A 22,621-nucleotide genomic window follows, 5' to 3' on the forward strand; every position below is an offset into this window, starting at 1 on the left:
AACGTTTATAGAACTTTTTTCCCCGCAATGTTACATACAGTTTAGATCATATTGTTGACATTTCGATGTTTGCAGTGATTTATATTTCCAACAGTTAATGAAGAAATTGGTTGTCTGAGTAAGTGTGCATTTCCAAACTGAGTTGGTTTGGGTTTGTTTTTCTTGTTTTGAATGTTGAAGCACACAGTAGTATGTGACACTGTGCTGATCTTCAGTGATTGTGAATGACTGAAATCCTGCTCTGTCCTCAACAGGGCAACCATCGAGGAGGCGGAGGGCGACGTCTGTGAGCTCGAGTCCAAACTAGACAAGGTACGTCGAGAAGAGAGATGGCAAAATGTAGAGAGCATGGCCGATGTTTCCTACAGTAATCGGTTTTTGCAGTCTTTGTCCTACTTTTGCTATTTTATTATGTATTAAGTCGTATTATAATTAATATTTTATTATAATATATAAATAATAACAAATATAGTTAGTGTATATATTATGTCAGTGAAACATATAGTAAAATTAATTTTCATATAGTGTGTAATTTAAATAATGAATTAAATATATATATTTTTTAATTAAATGTTATGATATATATATATTAATGATTATTTAATTCACATTTTATTGTAATATTATCAATATTATAATAACTTAGTAGTAGAGCTGTCAATCGATAAAAAAAACAACTAATTAATCATACAATTGTTTTCTAAAATTAATCGCGATTAATCCCACCTAACATTAAAGTTTTTAAATATACTTTTATATTGCAATAATTTCATATTAAATCTTCAAATAATGTAGAAACAGCATAAAGACAGTATATTTTTAATATTTGTTTAGTGGCATCTTTTTTTTTTATGACTGAAGGTGTTTCCTACTGATGTCTCTAGGAAATACTTTTTTTCCTAATATTTAACCAATGGCTATATGTAATGTTGACTATACTAACTATAATTGAGAGCTATCAATTTTAACATTTATTAGACTTGAAAAAATAACAACTTGTATGTCTTTGATGAACAGCCATCACAACAGCTGGGTTATTAGCTTATTTGGCTGCTATTACTTTAAGAGCTGCCGCTGCTGAACGTGATGCGGATCTGACACGAATGCTCATAGTTTCATTCACGCTTTAATATGAAATAATACAGGCTACAGTGCGCGCCACCGTATTTGTGCGTGCAATTGAAGAGCATGTGCTACGAGCACTGTATAATGGCTGACAGGACAGGAAGATTTGTTTTTAGTGACGTATGGCCTGACAACATCTAATCACTGTTGTTCTGCTAAAGCTCCTTGTCACTTATACCGTTTCCTTGCTCGTTTGACTCGCGCCTGTCGCTGAGGCGAAGTGGAGTGTGTGTCTGAAAAGTCTCCTGTTTGATGTGGTCGTAAAGACTTTCTGATCTGTCTAAATAAACGCACTTCTTGTCAAGAAAAACGTGACAGAAGCAGCAGTTGTGAGTGGGGAGGCCAACCCTAGCTCCGCCCCTGCGTTAACTGCGTTAAATATTTGTAACGCATTAAACTGGAAAAATTAATTGTCTGCGTTAATGCACTAATTTTGACAGTACTACACTGAAAAAAACAATAAGTAAAATTTACTTAATTTTTATTTTGCAAGTTTTTGCACGCATATTTTTAAAGTAAAATTTAAGTATGGAATTAAGTAAAATCTACTTGACTAAGTTAAGTAAAATTAGCAAAGGAAATAAGTACATTTAACGTGTCCAATTAGAGTTTGATGAGTAATTTCTACTTAATTATTTTAAGTTTACCCTGATTTCACATTTCATTCAACCATGGTTATAATTATTGTAAACTTTACTCAAACCACATATCACTGAAAAAATGCCAATTAAAGCATGTGGTTCACTTACAAACATGTAAGTAAGCAAGAAGACAGCTCTTTATTCTTTTTAAGGTAATATGTGGACTCAAATGTAGTTATTAACCAAATGAACACAGAGACCTCAATACTTGGCACATGATACACAAAGATGGTAACAAACAGTTTTTGAGTATGAATGGGTCATTTTGAGTAGAAAATGACCTCTAGATGTCACAAAACAGCAAGTTACTTAACATAACAACAAAAGCAACCATAAAACAGTCTAAATACATCTCGAAAACAGCAAAAAATTTAACCTTACTAATTATTCATGCCCAAGTGCATGATGGGAACAACGAGATCATGACTTTGATATTTACTTAAACAATCTTTGTAAAAAATAACAAACAATTCCAAGTAAAATATACTTATAAGTTCAAACTTTAAATTCTACAAGCTTAAATTGAGTACTAATATTGAATTTACTCTTTTTTTTTCTTCTTTTTTTTTTTTCTTCTTGCCTGAACTAAATTATTTAATGTAGAAATTACATTTGTTTTTCTGTATTATTTACTTCACCACAAAATCATTTTTATCAGTGTACTTGGTAGTAAAATAAATGTTCAGATTATGTGTAACTTCATTATATTTAAATTTAAATTGTAATAATTGTAACGTATAATTTTAAAATACATTTTAATATTAGTAAAGAATTTGTGTAATTTCATTGTATTAAAGTTTGAATATTAATAATTGTAAATTTTATTTTATCACTTAAAAATCACTTAAGTGTGTTCATTACAAATAAATTGATTATTAAAACTGCAAAAGCAGTTCAATCAAGAGCAGCGAGTGATTCGCTCTTTTGTTTTATTGTTTGATTTACATTAATGAGACAGACGGCCTATATATTAAGACCTAGTGTAATGCACGCATCTAATATATCTAATATAATGTTACACATCTGATAGTTTTCCACCAACAGTTCACTTAAGATATAACAGATTATGTTTGCGTGAATACTTAAATATATTTAGCCTACTGTAAATCGGTGTATATGTGTATCGGGATAGAGCGCCGTCGGTGTCGTCTTTATGCAGGCACTTCAGAGAAGCGAGCGGAGAAAAGGTACTCCTCTCAGAAAACGTACAAATAAAGATACTTTTAGATGAGGGTCGTCTTATATTCGGGACAATACGGTATTTGGAGCATTGGGATCACTAGACGAGGGCTTAATGAACTCATCTTTGTGAAAACCTAAAATTCGACCAAATCGATAATTTTCACTTTTTTTTTGGCCTGTAGCTCAAAATTAGCCCGTGCGCATTCCGACTCATTTTGCCAGCACGGCTCACAATTGTATTACCATGCAATATCATCTCTGTACATATCTGCCATATGGACATCACCTTGACATAGTCACTACTGATAGGCATTTTATTAGCAGCATAACATTTTGAGTTTAACGTCAGCAGCACTCTTGCAGGAACGAGCAAAAGCTGATGATCATGATAATCCAGCATGATCTGAAAATATCTGTTAAGATAATCTCTAAATGCCCAAATATCAACCTAATACATGTTAAGACCTCGGGAAAGAAGCAGCAACATCTCACTATAATCTTAGTTTGATTTGAGGTCTTTCCTGTTGTAGTCCCTATCGAGTGCTGTAAAAACAGCAGCGGCTCATTGTTGGGTCAGATTGCAGACCCACCCAGCGTCATTTGGCCGAGTGACTCAGGCCGCTCCTTCACTTCCTCCTCTCGCTGAGGAAGGATATGGGATCTTAAGGAGGAGCTGCTGCAGCTTTTCTTAGAAATCAACACAAAAAGATGTGTAATAATTGAGCATCCACATTAACATCATACAGGTGTTACCTAGCAAGCACCAAAATAATGTGTGTGTGTGTGTGTATATATATATATATATATATATATATACATACACACACACACACACACACACACATATATGGTGCTTGCTAGTAACCCCTGCATGATGTTAATGTGGATGTTCTACAGCTTTGTGCTGATTTCTAAGAAAAGCTGCAGCAGCTCCTCCTTAAGGTCATTTTCTGAACTCTGTTTTGTTGATTTAAACATGTATAATGTGAACAAATTATATACAGTAACAAAAAAGAACAATATATTACAATTGTTTGTTGCAATGCCTTTATAGTGACAAAAATACTGTAATTGTATTTCATTAAATTTGTGTCATTTTGTTGCAGCAGTCAGTTATGAAAATGTCAGACCTTATCTTTTAACCTAATATTTTTTTAGTTTATTTTTAGTTTATTTATCATTGCTATTATTTCTATTCACTAGCAAAAAAAAAAAAAAAAAAAAGTACAAAAAATAAAGATAAAGTACCAACCATTTCTCTAAGACTTTTTGTAACCCTTATTTTTGTTTTTTTGTTTTTTGACCACTAACAAAAAGTACCAGAAAGAAAGTACTGCTTTTGTTATTTTGTTTTTTTTGGTTAGTTTTTCTTTTGTTTTTGTTTTATTTAATTATTTATTTTTATTGTTTTTTATTTTATTTGTTTGTTTGCAGCCTAGAATTAAACTGCTGGTTTCGTCTGGCCAGAGGAGAATGGAACACTATTAAGAGGAGAATGGAACACTATTAAGAGGAGAATGGAACACTATTAAGAGAAGAATGGAACACTATTTCGACACACTATTTTCCTGTTTAATACTGTAAAGCTGCTTTGAGACAATCTGCATTGTAAAAAGCGCTATAAAAATAATGGTGACTTGTTTTCGTCTTGTTTTTTTTATTGTGTGTTTTTTGTTTTGTTTTGATAAAGCAACAAGCAATCAGACTTAATTTTTTAACCAAATATTTTCTTTTTGTTTTGGTTTGGTTTTTCTTTTTTGTTGTTGTTTCGTTTTGTTTTTGTCTTGTCTTTTTTGTTATGACCAAAATAGTACCAACCACTTTTCTAAGCAATCAAACTTTAATTTATAACCTGTTTTTTTTTATTGCATTTTATTTTTTGTTTTGTTTTGACACGCCAATTACCTAAGCCAGACTTTATTGTTTAACCTACTTTTTTTTTGACCACTAAAAAAAAGTGCAAAAAAAGTACAAACCACTTTTCTAAGCAGTCAGACTTGTGAGTTTTGCCTGACAGATGATAACAAGCCAAAACCAAAGGCCACAGATTTATACATTTGTATATAAATATACTTTACATGCATATTTGATTTATTTGTGTTTACTGTTCATTCATACATCTATGTACTGTGTGTTGTGTTTAGCTGGTGAAACTATGCATCGGGATGATAGATGCTGGAAAGGCGTACAACACGGCCAACAGGCAGTTTGTGAACGGGATTCAGGAATTGGCGCAGCAGTCTGCCAAAGATGATGTTATCGAGGTGAGTGCAGACGATTAGCGTAATAACCAATCAGCTCTTATTAGCCCGAGGCCGGCCATATCAAAGCGTCCCTGGAGCGAAGACTAGTCCAGTTTGTTTGGCTCGCTGTAGTATGCTGTGCCAATTGAAATCGTTTGAAAGCATGCTTGGTCTGTGTTCACACAGAAACATTGGCTACATACCAGCATTCCTAGTCTTTGCATATTTACTTTCCTGCTTCTTTGAAATATCCATTGTGTACGCTCCATTGTACTATGAAAAGATACCAGTGTATTTCCTCATATAGGCATTTGGTGCAGGTAAATACTAGTGTTTCCCAACCGGTTTAGTTTTTACTACCTTCACAGTTCAGTTAACATCCTGGACATGTTTTAACATTACTTTGTTGTCTTTACTTAAAAATAACCAAATGTTATAGCGTTCAGAGCCAAATCCCCCCCCAAAAAAAGACATTTGTGATGGTTAAAAAAAAGAGAGAGAGATTCTCATGTGCAAACCTTTTGTGATGGAAATAATATGAGGTACGAGAAAGAAAATTATATTTCAATGTTTTTACACATGAATGCAAAGTTTTTTGGGAAACACAATATTTTTGAGAGATTAATGTATTTTATTATTATTATTATTTTTTCCCATCATGACCCCTTTGGGGCTCCATACCGTTAAGAAAAAAAAAATAAATCACACGATACATTTTTTTTTATTTTAATACTTTTGCAATCCAATTTTCTGTTCTTTAAAGTCGAAATTTCTTTTTTTGTAGGTTTACCAATTAAAATGCGAAAAAAGAATATATATAAATGGAAAAATTAAGAATATATGAATATTATTGATTATTTTTAAAATGAACCATTGCACTATGGTAGTATTTGTTGAACTGACTGAAAGTATTTATACTGACTAAAAATACATTCATTGCATTACAGTACAATAATTTATTTACTTTCTGAAGTAAATTTTTTTGAATAATTTACTTTTACTTTATTGTAAAATAATATATAAAAAAAGTAGGGTTGCAAAGGGGTGGAAAATTTCCGGAAACTTTCCAAAAATCCCTGGAAAGTTTCTAAAATTTCTGGAATGTTTCCGAAATTTACTGGAAATTGTCCACCTTTTTGCAACCCTAATAAAAAGTTAAAATAAGAACTTATAGAGAAAATATGGGGAAAATGTCAGACTTCAATTATTAAGCTTTTAAGTTTGGTTTTATGGTCAAATGGGACATTTTGAGAGTTTCATTTAGGTATTTTCTGCATTTGTGATTAAAAAAAACATATTTTTTTTCTGTCCTGTAATCTGTAGTGCTGACTCTTTGCGGACCTTTGTAATGTTCTCTGATTTCTTCACAGTCCAGTCTGAACAAGTTTGCAGAGAATCTTCAAGAGATGATCAACTATCACACAGTAAGAAAATCTGGGCAAAAAGCTTTTGCCTTATTGCATTATTGCCTATGACTTCTCCTTTTCCTCCCCTTTTTTAAATCATGTTTGCATGTGCATTTTTGCCAAAAAAAAAAAAAAAAGCGAAAAGCTTAAATGTGCTGAGATGCTGAAAATGTTGACTTCAGGAGAAATGACCGCATTTATTTCATACGCAATGAATTTCCCTCTTTCCTCTCTAGCCAATAGCTGCTCTAGTGTTGATTCTGTCAATTTTAAGCTATTAATGTCTGTTTTGAGGAGATTAATTTTACCATTAACTTTAACAGAGATTGTCCTCAAGCTGAAACTGACCATAGAACGGGACAGTTTATGATAATTTCGGCAATAGCGCCCCTTGTGGCGACACTGGGAAGTGATTTTAATTTCAACTACTGTACATGTGAAATCAAACTTGTGTAGCTACGAACTGAGCTCGACTTCATGTTCTAGTGTAGAGTATGTTCTTGGTCTTTTATTTTTATTCCTGTAATATAAAGGATGATTCTGTGGTCCTCACGCCTCAGTTGTGTTTTGAACTGGAGCTCCATGAGTCAGTGTTTAAGTGTGTGGGGAGATCAGCTGACTTGTGGTTAAAGTCCTCATGAGCAAGAACTAAGCACATGATCTTTAAAGCACAAATGCGTCTTGACTATTTCATCCCACACACACTTGATGTAATTCTACTGGCCTAGAATGTCTAAAAACACACAGTATATGCTTTGAAAGCTGAAATGTGTCAAAATCGTGATAAAAGTAGCGTTGTAGTCAAGACCACATTTACTGTCTGATAATTAAATGTCTTATATTTAATCGATAAACACAGTTAGAACAATAATAAGACACTATATAGAGCTGTTACTACTAACAACAAAATCTTTGCACTAAAGAGGTGGCACAGAAGCTGCTTCTGAATTGGTACTATTACAACTATATTGCTGAGATTAATTGTTTAGAAAATACAATTTTGAATATAGAATTATCATGGAAAAATAAAATGATACTTTTAAATACGAAATTAAAATCGTCAGATGGCTAGGTGGCGGCAAATCAACTTGGAATCATTTATTAAACTGATTCGCTTAAAGCTGATTCAATGTACTGTGTGTGTGTGTGTGTATATATATGTATATGAATTTATTTGCAAATCTACTATAACTTGCTATAAATCTAACTCTGTCTATCTGTCTGTCCGTCAGTCCATATATATATGTATATATGTGTGTGTGTGTGTGTGTGTATATACATATGTATATGTATATATATGTGGGTGTGTGTATATATGTATATGTATATGTTCGTGTGTGTGTATGTATATGTATATGTATATGTATATGTATATGTATATGTATATGTTTGTGTGTGTGTGTGTGTGGGTGTATGTATATGTTTGTGTGTGTGTGTGTGTGTGTATATATATATATATACAGTATATATGTATATGTTTGTGTGTGTGTGTGTGTGTGTATGTGTTTATTTATATGTGTGTGTGTGTGTGTGTTTATTTTTGTGAAACATTAGAAAAACAACAAAGTAAGTTTGTAATGCATTACAGTAATGAGAACTTAAAAAGAAAATATGGTGAATTGTTATTAAAATAATGTCTGGCTTCATTTTATTTATTTATTTATGTTGCAGATTTTATTTGACCAAGCACAACGATCAATCAAATCACAACTGCAGGCATTCATTCGAGAGTGAGTATCATAACGTTACATGTTGTTTTGTCAATTTACATGGTTCTGATCCCTTAATTATTATTTTAGTAACTTCCTAAATTAATAGAATTTTAAATTAGCAATAGCAGTTAATGGAGTTTTTTTTAATGCTACCAATTTAATGCTAATATGTATTTTAAATTATGCGTTAAATGTTTACATGTCCAAGTGTCGTCGTGTGGCCAATATATAGTTTTTTTTTGGCATTTTTTTTTTTTTACTTTACTACAATAGTATAGAATAGAATTCGAACTCGGGACGCCTGTAGCACATCGACGTTATATGTCGGCTTACTGCTCACAATGCTATCGGCGCAGACAACATGCGTTTTCTATAAAGTTTCAGCACCAAAACAAGTTACACTTTATATGTCATATTTTGTCATCAATTTGTGAGTACAGACCCTCAGCTTTTACAGCCGCCAAACCGATTTTTATCTGTTTATCAATAGACTCCATACACAAAGCCATTTGTCTCATCTCCGCTAAAGCCAGAGTTTATAATGGCACGGTTTCAGCGACCGTCGAGTGCACATTTAAGGAATGGTATTGCTGTGCGCAGGGACCTTCGGAAATTTAAAGAAGCTAAGAAACAATTCGACAAAGTGAGCGAGGAGAAAGAAGCAGCCCTGTCCAAAAATGCCCAGGCGCCTCGAAACAAACAGCACGAGGTGGAGGAGGCCACCAACATCCTCATCGCCACGCGCAAGTGCTTCCGCCACATTGTCCTGGACTACGTCCTTCAGGTAAGAGCACTCAAACCCCTCTGCAGGGACTCGGGGTTAACCTTTGCACTCGGACAACCTTTGTACAGATTCCCGTGTCGTTACATCACAGTCACAAGACGCATGCTAATGATATAGATTCATTGGAATTAATATTGCGTGCAAGCAAAAGAAGGGATGTTTTGAAAGAGAAAGAAACTTAATCAGTTCTTGTCACACAATACTTGTGTCCTCTCAATGCACTTCCTGTGTTCTGCAGTGACCGCACACGCTCAGTTTAAATGAGTCCCCTTTGCGAGGTCAGACTAGCGGCTATAATTCAAACGACTTGAACGTTATTACCGTAGGTTGACCTTTCTCTCGAAATGATGTGTACCAGCTCTGCTAAATCTCTCCAGTGAGTCAGTAGTCGTTGAGTGTTTAGTGTGTGTGCTTTACAGGCGCTCAGTGTGCAGTGTATTGCGCCCCCTGGTGGCTCAAAGAAAGAACTGCTTATTTCCAGTCAGCTGTGAAAGAATAAAGGATGTGCGTTTAGGACCTGTTCAGGAAGCAGATGTGTTAGATTTGATTATAGACTGTCATTATTGAAGCTTTAGTGGACAATTTGCCAGTGTTCACTTTTACTCAGTTTGTTTGTGTTGGTTTGTTATGGCATATGCATTATTTTTTGTTTTTCATTATTTTACTGTGAGCAAAATTGCATAGAATTGTAGTCAGAAAAACATTTTTGTTTAGAATATGTGTAAAAAGAAACCAAATTTATAAAACTGTATGAACATGTATGGACATACTAAAGATATATCCCATGTGCACTTGTATATACGCATAATATACAATATTGTCTTTGTTGTTGCTGACAAAGTAAAAATGGAAGGAAAAAAAAAAAGGAATTTTGTTGACAAGATTAACTCTGATATTCCCTATTGAGAAAATCCCCAAATTAATGGTGACCTCATGGATTTATTGTTTTACTTTTGTTTTTGAAACTTGATGTCAGTAAAAAAGTACCTGTTCTTTTAAGTAGGGAATTTATGTATGTATTTATGTATTTATTGTATTTTTTCAGATTAATGTGCTGCAGTCCAAGAGACGATCAGAAATCCTCAAATCGGTAAAATATTCTTATTCGTGATTTGTAATTAAGTCTTAAAGGGATAGTTCATCCAAAAATGAAAATTCTGTCATTAATTACTCACCCTCATGTCGTTCCAAACCCATAAAACCTTTCCAAAGATGAACGAAGGTCTTATGGGTTTGGAACGACATGAGGGTGAGTAATTAATGACAGAATTTTCATTTTTTGGGTGAACTATCCCTTTAAGATTTATACGGTCATGTGAGAGTTGTGTTGCTAAACGTGTCGTCTGTTGTACAGATGCTGTCCTTCATGTATGCCCACCTGACGTTCTTCCATCAAGGTTATGATCTGTTCAGTGAACTACAACCCCTCATGAAACAACTGACCGGACAGGTACATCATATCATATCGTAAGATCTTTGGAAACTTGAGGTTGTAACTGCGACAGAGAAAAACATTTCCCATCTGATATTATTAGCCGTTCATATGCCCGCCTCCTTCCTGGCGGATCCAAACAAAGCGCTCGACCCAAACACCGCACATGTTCTTTTATGTGATGTGTTTCCATGCATGATACGAGGTGATGGACTGTCGCTTGCTGTATCTGAACAAATAAAGTGCACAGAGAGTCTATTACAGTTCCTTTCCTCAACTTCCCCTATAGAAAAGAAACATAAGTGGTGTTTTCTAAGGCAAGTTTCACTAGTACTATTGGTTACGCATAGGGTTAGCGATTTAAACAAACCCTTAGCCTTTACTAAAATTTGACAAAAACGATTTAGCAGATACAAAATCGTCAGCAAGTCATTTGAACATCTCCTGCTAATGACAACATGAGCCTCTTCATTTACTCACAATTTCTGCCTGATAAAATAGAGCTTATCTCAACTATGAAAATGTATATGGAGTTGCATATGGCCCGTTTTATTACATGACTTTTCCAGGTCTAGAAATCACACTTAAAATTAGACTTCCTCATTTATCCAGGTTTGCCAAGAATCCTGGTTCTTCAAAAGCAATCAAGCAGTTGTTGAGGAGATTATCTTGATTTGTAGTTGTTTAGAAGCTTGTTTTGTCTTGTTTTAAATCATTATTTCATCAACTTTGCAGTCTTGACCTTTCTATTTGAGAAAGCATGATCTGATGAGCTTGTTGAATAGGAAGTTAATTTATTTGGAAATATGGAACGGTGAAATCACCAGTTTCAGTTCTAGAGGTAGTTCATTTACTGGATAATACTATAGTAACATCCACTGATATATTAATGTTAAAGACCTAAACTTGGTAATAATCCACATTTTTAAAGTTGGATTGATGAAGTCCTTCAGTGTAGTGGAATATTCCCATAAACAAGTTTGGATTTGGCGATCAGAAAGATTCTGAATGGCTGAGTTTTACTGTTAGAAGCGCTCTTGAATTTGTTTAGCAGTGTGTAGTGGTGGTGAAGCAGTGTATTATGGTCCATCATCATCTTGGGATATGGGAAAATAATGAGGCAAGAGTGGTTTTCCGTCCAGATGTAAGAAACCAGACCATCTTCCGATCACATGACTTTGTGTTTAAAGTGGTTTTTCACTGGCAGTCGTGCCTTTAATTCCAGTTTTATAAAGTTCAGTACAGTTGGGTGAAGGCGGCGTCTTGAAAACCTTCTTTGCCTTATATATTTGCCTTTTTTTTTTTTAATAAAGCAGAATTTTTTAAATATAATAAGCACCTTCTTCATAGGTCGACCCAAATTGCTCTGACTCCAGATTTCTCTTCCTGTCTTCATGCATTCAAGCCATTTTTCATGTCTGTCTTTCAGCTGGATCAGCTGGTGATCGACTCTGCAAAAGAGAGGAAAGATATGGAGATGAAACACTCGACTATTCAGCATAAGGTACAAGAGCTCCTCCAAACATTAGTAACCCACAAACTCCTAGCCATGGCACACTATACAGGGCCAGAAAATATTTGTTATTTAGAGCGACAAATGTCGAGTTTTTACTGCAGATGAGGCTTTGCAGCACACTGATGAAAACTGACACCAAGCTACAAAATCATGTTGTTGATGCTTTTTGAAACAGAATATCCTTCCCTACTCTCCTCTCTTGGGGTTTGACCTTTTGAAACGATCTAAAGTACACAAAGTGAAGCTTCTGCCTGATATACTGTGCACGGGTTTATGAATAAAGTAATAAAGTTGCTGTTATTACAGTAGAGCAGTTCATCTTTCAGTATTAAAGCTGAGCATGATCCTCACATATGACGTGCAAGTGCGTTTTATGTAGTTGATACCGATTCTGCTGAAATGTGATTATTTTTAGCACAAATTTGCAAATTACCTCTAAAGGTGCGGTGATATTTATGAAATCAGGAATTTCTATCAAATTTGATTCAACATCCGATTCAACAAAACAGCCCGATTGGAAATCTACATTGGCAAATTTTTCTGCAAGTTCGAGAATTTTGAGGGACTTCCGATGACAAAATTCGGTGAAATTCTCAATTTCACAAAAACAAAATGTTGCAGTGTGGATTTCGAATCTGGTTCAGTTTTGTTGAGCATTGAACAGTTAACCCATAGAAAGCAGCTTGGTTTTGAAGTGACCTCTGTGTAGGGGTGTGTGATATTTATCGGCTACGATAATGTCGTAATTGTTGTTTTAACAATGTGCAAGCTGCCAGTATGCAAAAAACATGTCGTGAATATCCGAAAGCATTCATTGTGTGATAAAGCTTATTAGAATGCAGTTAAAATGCCCAGATACTGTAATTCAAGTTATGAAAGTAAAAAATACTAAGTTTTAAAACAATACGTTTTTTTTCTTCCTTTCAGCGCATGAGCGCAACACAATGGTGTGTTTTTTTTCTTTTTTCTGTTTCGCTAATGAAATTAGTTGCAAACTAAGCTGGAGCGGAACATTTGCGCATCTCAGAGGAACACCGTGATGTTTCGTTCCTAATGAATCTGTTTTTTAACGAATCACTTGAGTCAATGATTTAATGATCTATTGACAGCCGCTTGCTTTATTTCTAAATGAATCAGCCTTTTTGAACGAATTGTTCGAGTGAATCATTCAATGACTCACTCATTAAGGCAGGGATTTGCCGCCACCTACTGGCCATTTTAGTGTCATATTTATTTATCCATGACAGACATAAACCAGCCAAGGTATCAGCATAAAAACACGCTCAGAATATTGCAAGCAAGTCGGTGCCGATAGTTTTGTGGGCAGTGCACCGACATGTTGTGCTACAGGCGTCCCGAGTTCGAATCCCGACTCGAGGACGTTTCCCGATCCCGCCCCATTTCGCTTCCTGCGAGCTCTGATCTGTCCTATCATAATAAAGGCAAGAATGCTAAAAATAAGAATATTGCAAGCAAAATATTGTTTAATTGTTATCGAAAAAATCCAAGAATATATAATTATTCATCAATATCGCATCCTACCTTGGTGTGAATCGTGCTTCAATACACTGTAGACAAATGTTTGCCAATATTTCAAAATACCAATTGAAATGTCTTTGTTTAACATTTTATGTCCTGGAGACGCTTCATAAAACATTGTTAGTGTATATGCATCTATCTCGCCATAAGGAGCGCTTACTTTACTCTGTCTCTCTATTTTTATTTTCCTCCTCTCTCACTCTCATTCTCATTCTCTCTCTCTCTCTCTCTCTCTCTCTCTCTCTCTCTCTCGCTCTCTCTCTGGCTGTATCAGCAGTTGTTAACCTGCTCTCTCTTCTTTTCTGACTGTTCATATGAGGCTGTGCTGCAGGTGAGTCTGTCTCTTCTGCCTGTCCGTCTGAACGCTGCATGAATCACCATGACACAGATGCCTGCATTAATATCGTTCATTAAACATGCACTTTTATGTCAGTATGTAATCAAAGCAAAGGGTTGTAATTTGATTGTAAAAACCTGTAAGAAGTTTGTTAATCACTATTGTACTTGAAGAAGAAAATTCTCCAAGCAGAAGCGAACCAAAGCGCACCGTCGACAGTCTAAATGTTTAATGCTCTGCTGGGATTGGTGGATCCAACACATGAGCCACAGTTAATGAATTCATTCATCGACCACACACACACACTAGAGCTTTCCTGAAGGGGAGGAGCCAGCAATAGATACCAAGGCTAATACTAGACTCAGTCTGCATATACATGGACGTACATAAACAGACATAGTGCGTAGAGGCTCAGTGATGGTAGACGACCCTGACGGGACAGTCACAGTAATGTTTGGAAGTTAGATGCAGCGTCACTGCTGACACACACACACACACACACACACACTCACACTGCTGTGTTCGGCATGAAGATCTTCAGCAGGTTTCACTATGTGTGGTATCTGGTGAGTCAGTCATGTTTTTTAGTTCATGTTCTTTGTTTCTTTTTGCATTGATCAAATTCTATGGCTGGTAACACTGTTTGAATGAATATCATTTTAATGTTTTATAACAAATATGGATGTCCGATATGATAATGAGATATTTTATTTTATTTTATTAAGCTATTTTTGAAGAATAATTTCAGTTTAATAACTCCAAGAATGTCTGGTTTGTAAACATCAAGTAAAATACAATAAGATATATATATAAATAAATAAAGAATTATTTAAGAATCTTTAAAAATGACAGCCTTTTAATGAGACTTTTTTTTTCTGTTATAACCATGACAGTTATAAACTTGGAAAAAATTTAATTATGCTCATCTCAGAATTTGTAAAATTCTACTTAAGAATTATTTAAAAATATTTAAGAATTTCAGCCTTTTAATGAGACTTTTTACTTTGCAACAGTTATGAGACTTATAGACTTAATTTGTTTCATTGCAAAAACTGAAAATATGTTAATTATATCTGGTAGTAAAAAATAATTGTTCTTTTTAAAATTAAGTAAAAAAATATAAGTATTTATAATCTAAAGGAAAGAGGTTGCTCTGTACTTTAATAACAGCTGTAGCCCCATTCTTTGGTCCTGGCACCCTAAATATATTAAGCGGCCCGGCTCGCGTATCAGATCAGGTTACGGAAACCAAATCTGCTTTTTAATAACAGTTGGTGCTGTCGTGTTGCTCGCCTTACTGTAAACATACAAGCTAAGGGTCATACTGAAGGTCATGGTCAGTAGTTCACTTTGAGGTGATTTTTTTTTAAAAATGGATCCCAAAAAAGTGAAAGAACCCAGTTCCGTTAGTGTTCACACTGTTACTGTTCGTGAAAGTGGATTCAGTTCTCATTTCAGCCCACTTCAGGTCTCAGTCCACTTTCCATTCACACTGCAGATTTTTGTAACTCTGAGCGTAAATATTATGAATTCTAATATTAATTCCTAATATTTGTCTTTTGCTGTTTATTTATTTAAACAAAAAATAATACAATGTAAATAGTGCAATAGTTACATATTTCTGCAACATTAATAAGGCTGTCCACATAAACCCTCAGGTTATTATTTTGATAACTGAAATATGACCTTTGGAGTTTCTTTGTGTGTTTTACAATAACATTTTTGGTAACACTTTACATTATGGTCTTATTTGTTAACTAATTTGCATAGTTAATGCATTAGGTATCATGAACTAACAGCGAAAAGAAAGTTTTTACAGCATTTATTAATCTAAATTCATGTTGATTTATAAATATGCTGTTTTAATTTGCATTCGTTCATAAAAATAACACTTTTAAAATTTAAAATAAAAAAAATGTATGATTTGTATATACAAATGAACAAAAATCCTAGATTAATAAAACTTGTAAAAGTATTGTTCACAATCACTTCATGATACCTAATGTATTTTACAAATTAAACCTTAGTGTAACTGTATTTATTATCAAGTACTGTAAACTATTATTTATTTATGTATGTTAGAGCTGTCAGACGATTAAGCGCAATTAACTACATCCAAAATAAGTATTTGTTTACATAATGTGTTTACTGTGTATATTTATGTATATATAAATACACACAAATGCATGCATAATTTTTTTTTAAATAATAAAAAAAATAAAACTGAAATATGTACATACTTGTTTAAGTGTGTGTGTATATATATATATATATATACAAAAAAAACTTTAATTTTGCATGCGACTAAACATGATTGATCCTTTGACCGCAAATGTATTTTATTTATTTATTTAAAGCAAAATATATAATATTTAATGCAAAATTCATGCTAATAATTCTCAACCCCCTGAAATGAACCAAAGCTGCCCTTGTTTGAGTTTTCTGTAGGTCACTTTGAATAAAGTGTCTATTAAACGGTTAGTTGGTTGACTGGGAGTCTTACGGTTTGTGGGTTCTGTTCTCCGCTGTACACCGGAGATGTGATGTAAGATCTGTTAGTAGTGCGGTCTAGAGCAGATCAGACTGGATTCAGGCTGTAAACTAACCTCCTCTACTAGTATGTCACTCTTATCTGTGTTCAGCTGCTTGAGGTTTCACAGACAAAAACGCAGGATCCAGTGACCCTCTAGTGTTACTTTAGCTCTGCTAGTCTGAGCTCAGCCAGGCTTGACTTAACTAGTCTGAGCTCAGCCGAGCTCACATGACATCTACAGGAAGCAGGGACCTTAGATTGTTCTTGAGGTGAACAAGACCCAGTGGCCAGAGCGGCATATTAGGATTTCGTGCAGTACTGTGATGTTATGTCCACTGCGCTAGGGCTGGGTAAACAAAATATTGATTTCTCGATTGTAATTGATTCTCATTTTTACGAAACTATATCGATTCTTAAATCCCAAGAATAGATTAGTCTAGCCTGTTTTCATTTAATCACAGTAAAGGGACCTTAGATTGTTCTTGAGGTGAACAAGACCCAGTGGCCAGAGCGGCATATTAGGATTTCGTGCAGTACTGTGATGTTATGTCCACTGCGCTAGGGCTGGGTAAACAAAATATTGATTTCTCGATTGTAATTGATTCTCATTTTTACGAAACGATATCGATTCTTAAATCCCAAGAATAGATTAGTCTAGCCTGTTTTCATTTAATCACAGTAAACTTTGTGCTTTGTTACTTTTGATATGAAACACATTCTCAGATTTCAAATGCTGTCCATTTTATTACAATATTCAAACAATAAATGCCGTTTTGGAATTGTTTAATGGGGAGTGACCGATCGCTGTAGCGCCTCAGCTTCTGCTTTAATAAGCACAAAATAAACAAGAATAAACATACGAAGGTATGTAAAAAAAAAAAAAGAGTACAACTTACCGAAATCTCATGGAATCGCTCAATCAGTGTTTCAACCACGTCAATATAACAGCTTGTAAACAGTAGCTATGTTTCCGTAACAGTTTTAATACGCATTTTAAAGTATCACATCAGAAATGAGTGATGGGAATGCCAAATTTCGAATAAAAATCCCTTAATTCCCAAAAAAAGTTTTTACGCTTGCTTGAGGTGGTTTTTGACTTGTGCGAGAAAGGGTTAATGCGAATAATGGAAGATGGAAATACATTTGCTGAACAAATTCTACTATGTGCATAAAAAAAGTCATGTGACTTTGCGCGATGGGACGGCAAAACCTGAATAACCAGCGGACCGATCTTGTTGCACAGCATCTGAAATGTTGTTATGGTCATTCGATTTTGTTTAGTTGTCTAATGTTTTTTTCTTCAGAATCATGAGAGAACCACAATTAACTTCCATTGGGGAAAAAAAAGAAAAAACAAACAAAACTCAATTTATCCAGAATCATGCAGTTCTATTTTGCACACAGCTCTTAAAGAGTCCAGTTTTTATGTAGACTATTGATTTTTGCTCATTTCATTCATTTTAAAGTATCGCATCAGAAATGAGTGATGGGAATGCCAAATTTCAAATAAAAATCCCTTAATTCCCAAAAAAAGTTTTTACGCTGGCTTGAGGTGGTTTTTGAAAGGGTTAATGCGAATAATGGAAGATGGAAATACATTTGCTGAACAAATTCTACTATGTGCATCAAAAAAGTCATGTGACTTTGCGCGATGGGACGGCAAAACCTGAATAACCAGCGGACCGATCTTGTTGCACAGCATCTGAAATGTTGTTATGGTCATTCTGAAGTGCCCGAGCAAAGCCTGTCGTAAAAAGTTTTTACGCTTGCTTGAGGTGGTTTTTGACTTGTGCGAGAAAGGGTTAATGCGAATAATGGAAGATGGAAATACATTTGCTGAACAAATTCTACTATGTGCATAAAAAAAGTCATGTGACTTTGCGCGATGGGACGGCAAAACCTGAATAACCAGCGGACCGATCTTGTTGCACAGGATCTGAAATGTTGTTATGGTCATTCTGAAGTGCCCGAGCAAAGTCTGTCGTATTTCTGCATAATTGCCTTACACGACTGCATTCCCAAACAGCAGCATTTGGCAGCATTTATTTTGTTTCGTCTGCTCGCTCTGAGGCGCAAGTAATTTATTATATATTAGTAATTTGTCATCATTTACTCACCCTCATGTCGTTCCAAACCTGCAGACGTTTCTTTATGTTGAACACAAAAAAACAAAAACAAAAGAGATTTTGAAGAACCAAACAGTTGTTGGTCCCTTCCAAGGAAATACTATGGAAGTCAGTGGGGTCCATCAACTGTTTTAATTAAAGGGTTAGAGCTGTAACAGATCTGACAGAGGCTGAGATCAAGTATAATGTTCTTCTTGTGATCTTCATGTAATGTTTGTTGTAGCCAAGTACTTCATTTTACAAAGCTTTTATCATCCACGTATCGTCCATTAAGCAATCGTATTTCTGCATAATTGCCTTACACGACTGCATTCCCAAACAGCAGCATTTGGCAGCATTTATTTTGTTTCGTCTGCTCGCTCTGAGGCGCAAGTAATTTATTATCTATTATATATTAGTAATTTGTCATCATTTAATCACCCTCATGTCGTTCCAAACCTGCAGACGTTTCTTTATGTTGAACACAAAAAAACAAAAGAGATTTTGAAGAACCAAACAGTTGTTGGTCCCTTCCAAGGAAATACTATGGAAGTCAATGGGGTCCATCAACTGTTTTAATTAAAGGGTTAGAGCTGTAACAGATCTGACAGAGGCTGAGATCAAGTATAATGTTCTTCTTGTGATCTTCATGTAATGTTTGTTGTAGCCAAGTACTTCATTTTACAAAGCTTTTATCATCCACGTATCGTCCATTAAGCAAAACGTTGGCTTCATGTGGCTAATAATTACTGTATTAAGATCTGAAAAGCTCAGTTCAACACTGTTGTCGTGCTCAGGACTTCTCAAATGACGACACCAAGCTGGAGTACAATGTGGACGCAGAGAATGGGATCGTCATGGAGGGATATCTGTTTAAGAGGGCCAGCAACGCCTTCAAAACCTGGAACAGGTCTGGGACAAGACTTAAAATCGTACTGCGTCCGCTTACACAGTAACTAGTTGCTAAATGCGTTTTCTTTGCAGGCGGTGGTTCTCAATTCAGAACAATCAGCTAGTGTACCAAAAGAAATTTAAGGTGAATATAAGAAGAACCAACAGTAATTTCTAACTCCAGCTGTGTGTTTAGCACTCATTTTGGCATTTTTATTTCAGGATAACCCTACGGTTGTGGTGGAGGACTTGAGGTTATGCACCGTCAAACACTGCGAGGACATCGAGCGCAGATTCTGCTTCGAAGTGGTTTCTCCAACAAAGTGAGTTGAAGCACACAGTTCTGATTCTCATATCTGTTATGATTCGTTTTTGCAAGGAACACAAGTCACACGTTCACTATTTGAACACAATCATTTAAATGTGCTACTTTTCTGTTAATTTAAATGATAAAGTGTAATTTCTGTGATGCAATTATCTGTAAATATAATTATAATGGCTGAGATTGTGGAAATTGTTGGTCATATATAAAATACAAATCGTAGGCGTTACATTTGTTACAAATGTTACATCACTTGTAACTAGTGTTTTTGTGAAACTAGTTTATTTGTAACCAAAACCAAAACTATTAAAATAGTTTTCAGTAATTGCTATAAAGCTGACTTAAAATAGTTAAAATAAATTATAAATAATTTTTGGTAACACTTTATTTTAAGGTGTCCTTGTTACACGCTACATGTACTTACTATTATAATAATTATAATAAATTATGCATAATTACATGGAAGTAACCCTAAGACAAACCCTAATCCTAACCCTAACCATATAGTAAGTACATGTAGTTAATTAATATTACTCAAGTACTTAAATGTATAATTACACTGTAACAAGGACATCTTAAAATAAAGTGTAACCTTGTTATTTTATAAATACTAAAAATAAAAAATATTAGATAAAAAAAAATAGAAGTGTTGCCGAAATGTAAGTACTAAAATGACTGAAACTGAAATCGGTTAAAAAAAAAGGAATGAAAACTAATGAAAACAAAAAAGCATGTAACAAAACTACTAAAATTAAAATGAAAATTGAAAGTGTAATAAGAAAAGTTAATTCAATAGTATAAAAAAGTAAACTTTACTTTACAAAAGTACTTTAAAAAAGTAGTCCAGTATATTAATATGTAAAATTTTTCCAAATCTGTCTTTTGTCTTTTTTACAGTACAAATACCTGAACATCCATTAAAAATAAAACGCATAAAAATTTTACGTTCAATTTCTTGTTTCTAGAATATATTTTGAAATATTATTTTTCTAACCAGTTTTGCAAACTGTTTCTGTTTTTAATCATAGCATGAATAAAATGTCATAGCTTAGGCCAAAAATGAATGAATGAATGGAGTTTGATATGTATTTTATGTATTTAGAAGTAAGGTTTATTTTTCTCAACCCTTTTCATATGATTGATGTTGTTTCTGTTAAAGGAGCTGCATGATGCAAGCAGACTCTGAAAAACTCCGACAAGCCTGGATCAAAGCCGTCCAAAACAGCATCGCCACAGCCTTCAGAGACAAAGCAGAGGACGCCGAGGTAGCGCAGCTTCTCTCTCATCCGGCTATAGTTCATGCCGCACTACAGGCGCCTTGCTAACAGTGCGATGTGTTTGGCAGAAGATGGACGGGAAGTCGTCCACATCGACGGGCAGCCTGGACTCGGCCGGCGAGGTGAAGGAGAGGAGTCTGAAGGGCGAGAGCGCGCTGCAGAGGGTCATGGGCATCGGCGGGAACAGCATCTGCTGCGACTGCGGTCAGCCGGAGCCGCGCTGGGCCAGCATCAACCTGGGCATCACGCTCTGCATCCAGTGCTCAGGCATTCACAGGTGTGTGTGTATGTGTGACAGAAGATATCCGACAGTGTGTTGTGTGATTTATTAACAATACTGGGTTTTTTTTGTTTGTCAGGAGTCTTGGCGTTCATTTCTCGAAGGTCAGGTCTCTGACGCTGGACACGTGGGAGCCTGAGCTGCTCAAGGTGAGTCGTGACGAACATACGGATGGAAACAAACTAACTTCAGTCCAGATGCTGCCGACCTTCGGAGAACATCAGCAGCTCTTTCATCTCGTACGCCGTGAATTCAGAGATGCTTTTCTGACACGCTGAGCATCGGTGTAGCGAGTTTTGTTTTTCTGTTCAGATGTCTTCATTTAAGAAACAGATTTGATTATAAAAATTATTTCTCAGGTTTTTTTTTCCTCGTTCCAAAGTGGTCCAGCTTTCGAATAATAATAATAATAAACCTTCTTCAGTTCTTATATATGAATTAATAATGCTGTTACTTTTTGTATAGCTGATGTGTGAGCTGGGAAATGGTGTCATAAATCAGATCTACGAGGCTCGGCGAGAAGAATTAGGAGCCAGGAAACCACAACCAGGAGATCCCAGGTACTGCACAGGAATTTAATTTAATTTAATAAAAAAAATTTTTATTGAATTTATTTAATTTTTTTTGTTCATAAATATAGATTTTAATATGTAATTGGAAATTAATTGTTTTATTACGCAAGAATGCATAAAATTGATTAATAGTGACCGTAAAGTCATTTATAATGTTTCAACATTGTTAATAATAATAAATGTTTTTTTGAGCAGCAAATCAGCATATTAGAATGATTTCTGAAGGATCATGTGACACTGAAGACTGGAGTGATGATGCTGAAAATTCAGCTTTTTGAAATCGTAATAATTTTTCACAGTATTACTGTATTTAAAAAAAAAAACATTTATGTTTTATAAAAAAATAAAAATAAAAACTCTTACTGGACACAAACTTTTGAACAGTAGTTTGAACATGTATGTAAGATTTTTAATGTTTTTTAGTTTTTTTAAGAAGTCACTTCTGCTCACCAAGCCTGCATTTGTTTGATCCGAAATACAGCAAAATTATGAAATATTAAATTTTAATATTTTATTATTTTATTAAAATAACTGTTTTCTCTTTGAATATATTTTAAAATGTAATTTATTCCTGTAACGTAAAGCTGAATTTTCAGCATCATTACTCCAGTCTTCAGTGTCACATGATCCTTCAGAAATCATTCTAATATGCTGATTTGCTGCTCAAGAAACATTATTCAAATATTTTTTTCTATAGGACTATCATAATGCGTGCGGTAGAGGG

General features: G+C 34.6%; 1 protein-coding gene across 3 annotated transcripts in view; it reads left to right on the top strand.

Annotated features, from left to right (window-relative positions):
* The window catches only part of LOC107732672 (arf-GAP with coiled-coil, ANK repeat and PH domain-containing protein 2-like), a 46,766-nt gene that overhangs the window by 11,035 nt on the left and 13,110 nt on the right, over positions 1–22,621 (top strand). For 2 of the 3 annotated variants that reach the window (XM_016544074.1, XM_016544076.1), the window contains exons 2-16: positions 255–312; positions 5,093–5,212; positions 6,562–6,615; positions 8,269–8,327; positions 8,910–9,093; positions 10,139–10,183; positions 10,448–10,543; positions 11,955–12,029; positions 19,353–19,465; positions 19,540–19,591; positions 19,669–19,769; positions 20,928–21,033; positions 21,114–21,322; positions 21,405–21,474; positions 21,791–21,885. In XM_016544074.1, the coding sequence (XP_016399560.1) occupies positions 255–312; positions 5,093–5,212; positions 6,562–6,615; positions 8,269–8,327; positions 8,910–9,093; positions 10,139–10,183; positions 10,448–10,543; positions 11,955–12,029; positions 19,353–19,465; positions 19,540–19,591; positions 19,669–19,769; positions 20,928–21,033; positions 21,114–21,322; positions 21,405–21,474; positions 21,791–21,885 (1,437 nt within the window). Of the gene's footprint in view, positions 1–254; positions 313–5,092; positions 5,213–6,561; positions 6,616–8,268; positions 8,328–8,909; positions 9,094–10,138; positions 10,184–10,447; positions 10,544–11,954; positions 12,030–13,857; positions 13,912–19,352; positions 19,466–19,539; positions 19,592–19,668; positions 19,770–20,927; positions 21,034–21,113; positions 21,323–21,404; positions 21,475–21,790; positions 21,886–22,621 lie in introns of all 3 variants that reach the window. The other variant, XM_016544075.1, reaches the window with a different exon arrangement.

This window comes from Sinocyclocheilus rhinocerous, unplaced genomic scaffold (genome assembly GCF_001515625.1).
Source record: "Sinocyclocheilus rhinocerous isolate Xijiao unplaced genomic scaffold, SAMN03320098_v1.1 scaffold579, whole genome shotgun sequence".
Taxonomy (NCBI): Eukaryota; Metazoa; Chordata; class Actinopteri; order Cypriniformes; family Cyprinidae; genus Sinocyclocheilus; species Sinocyclocheilus rhinocerous.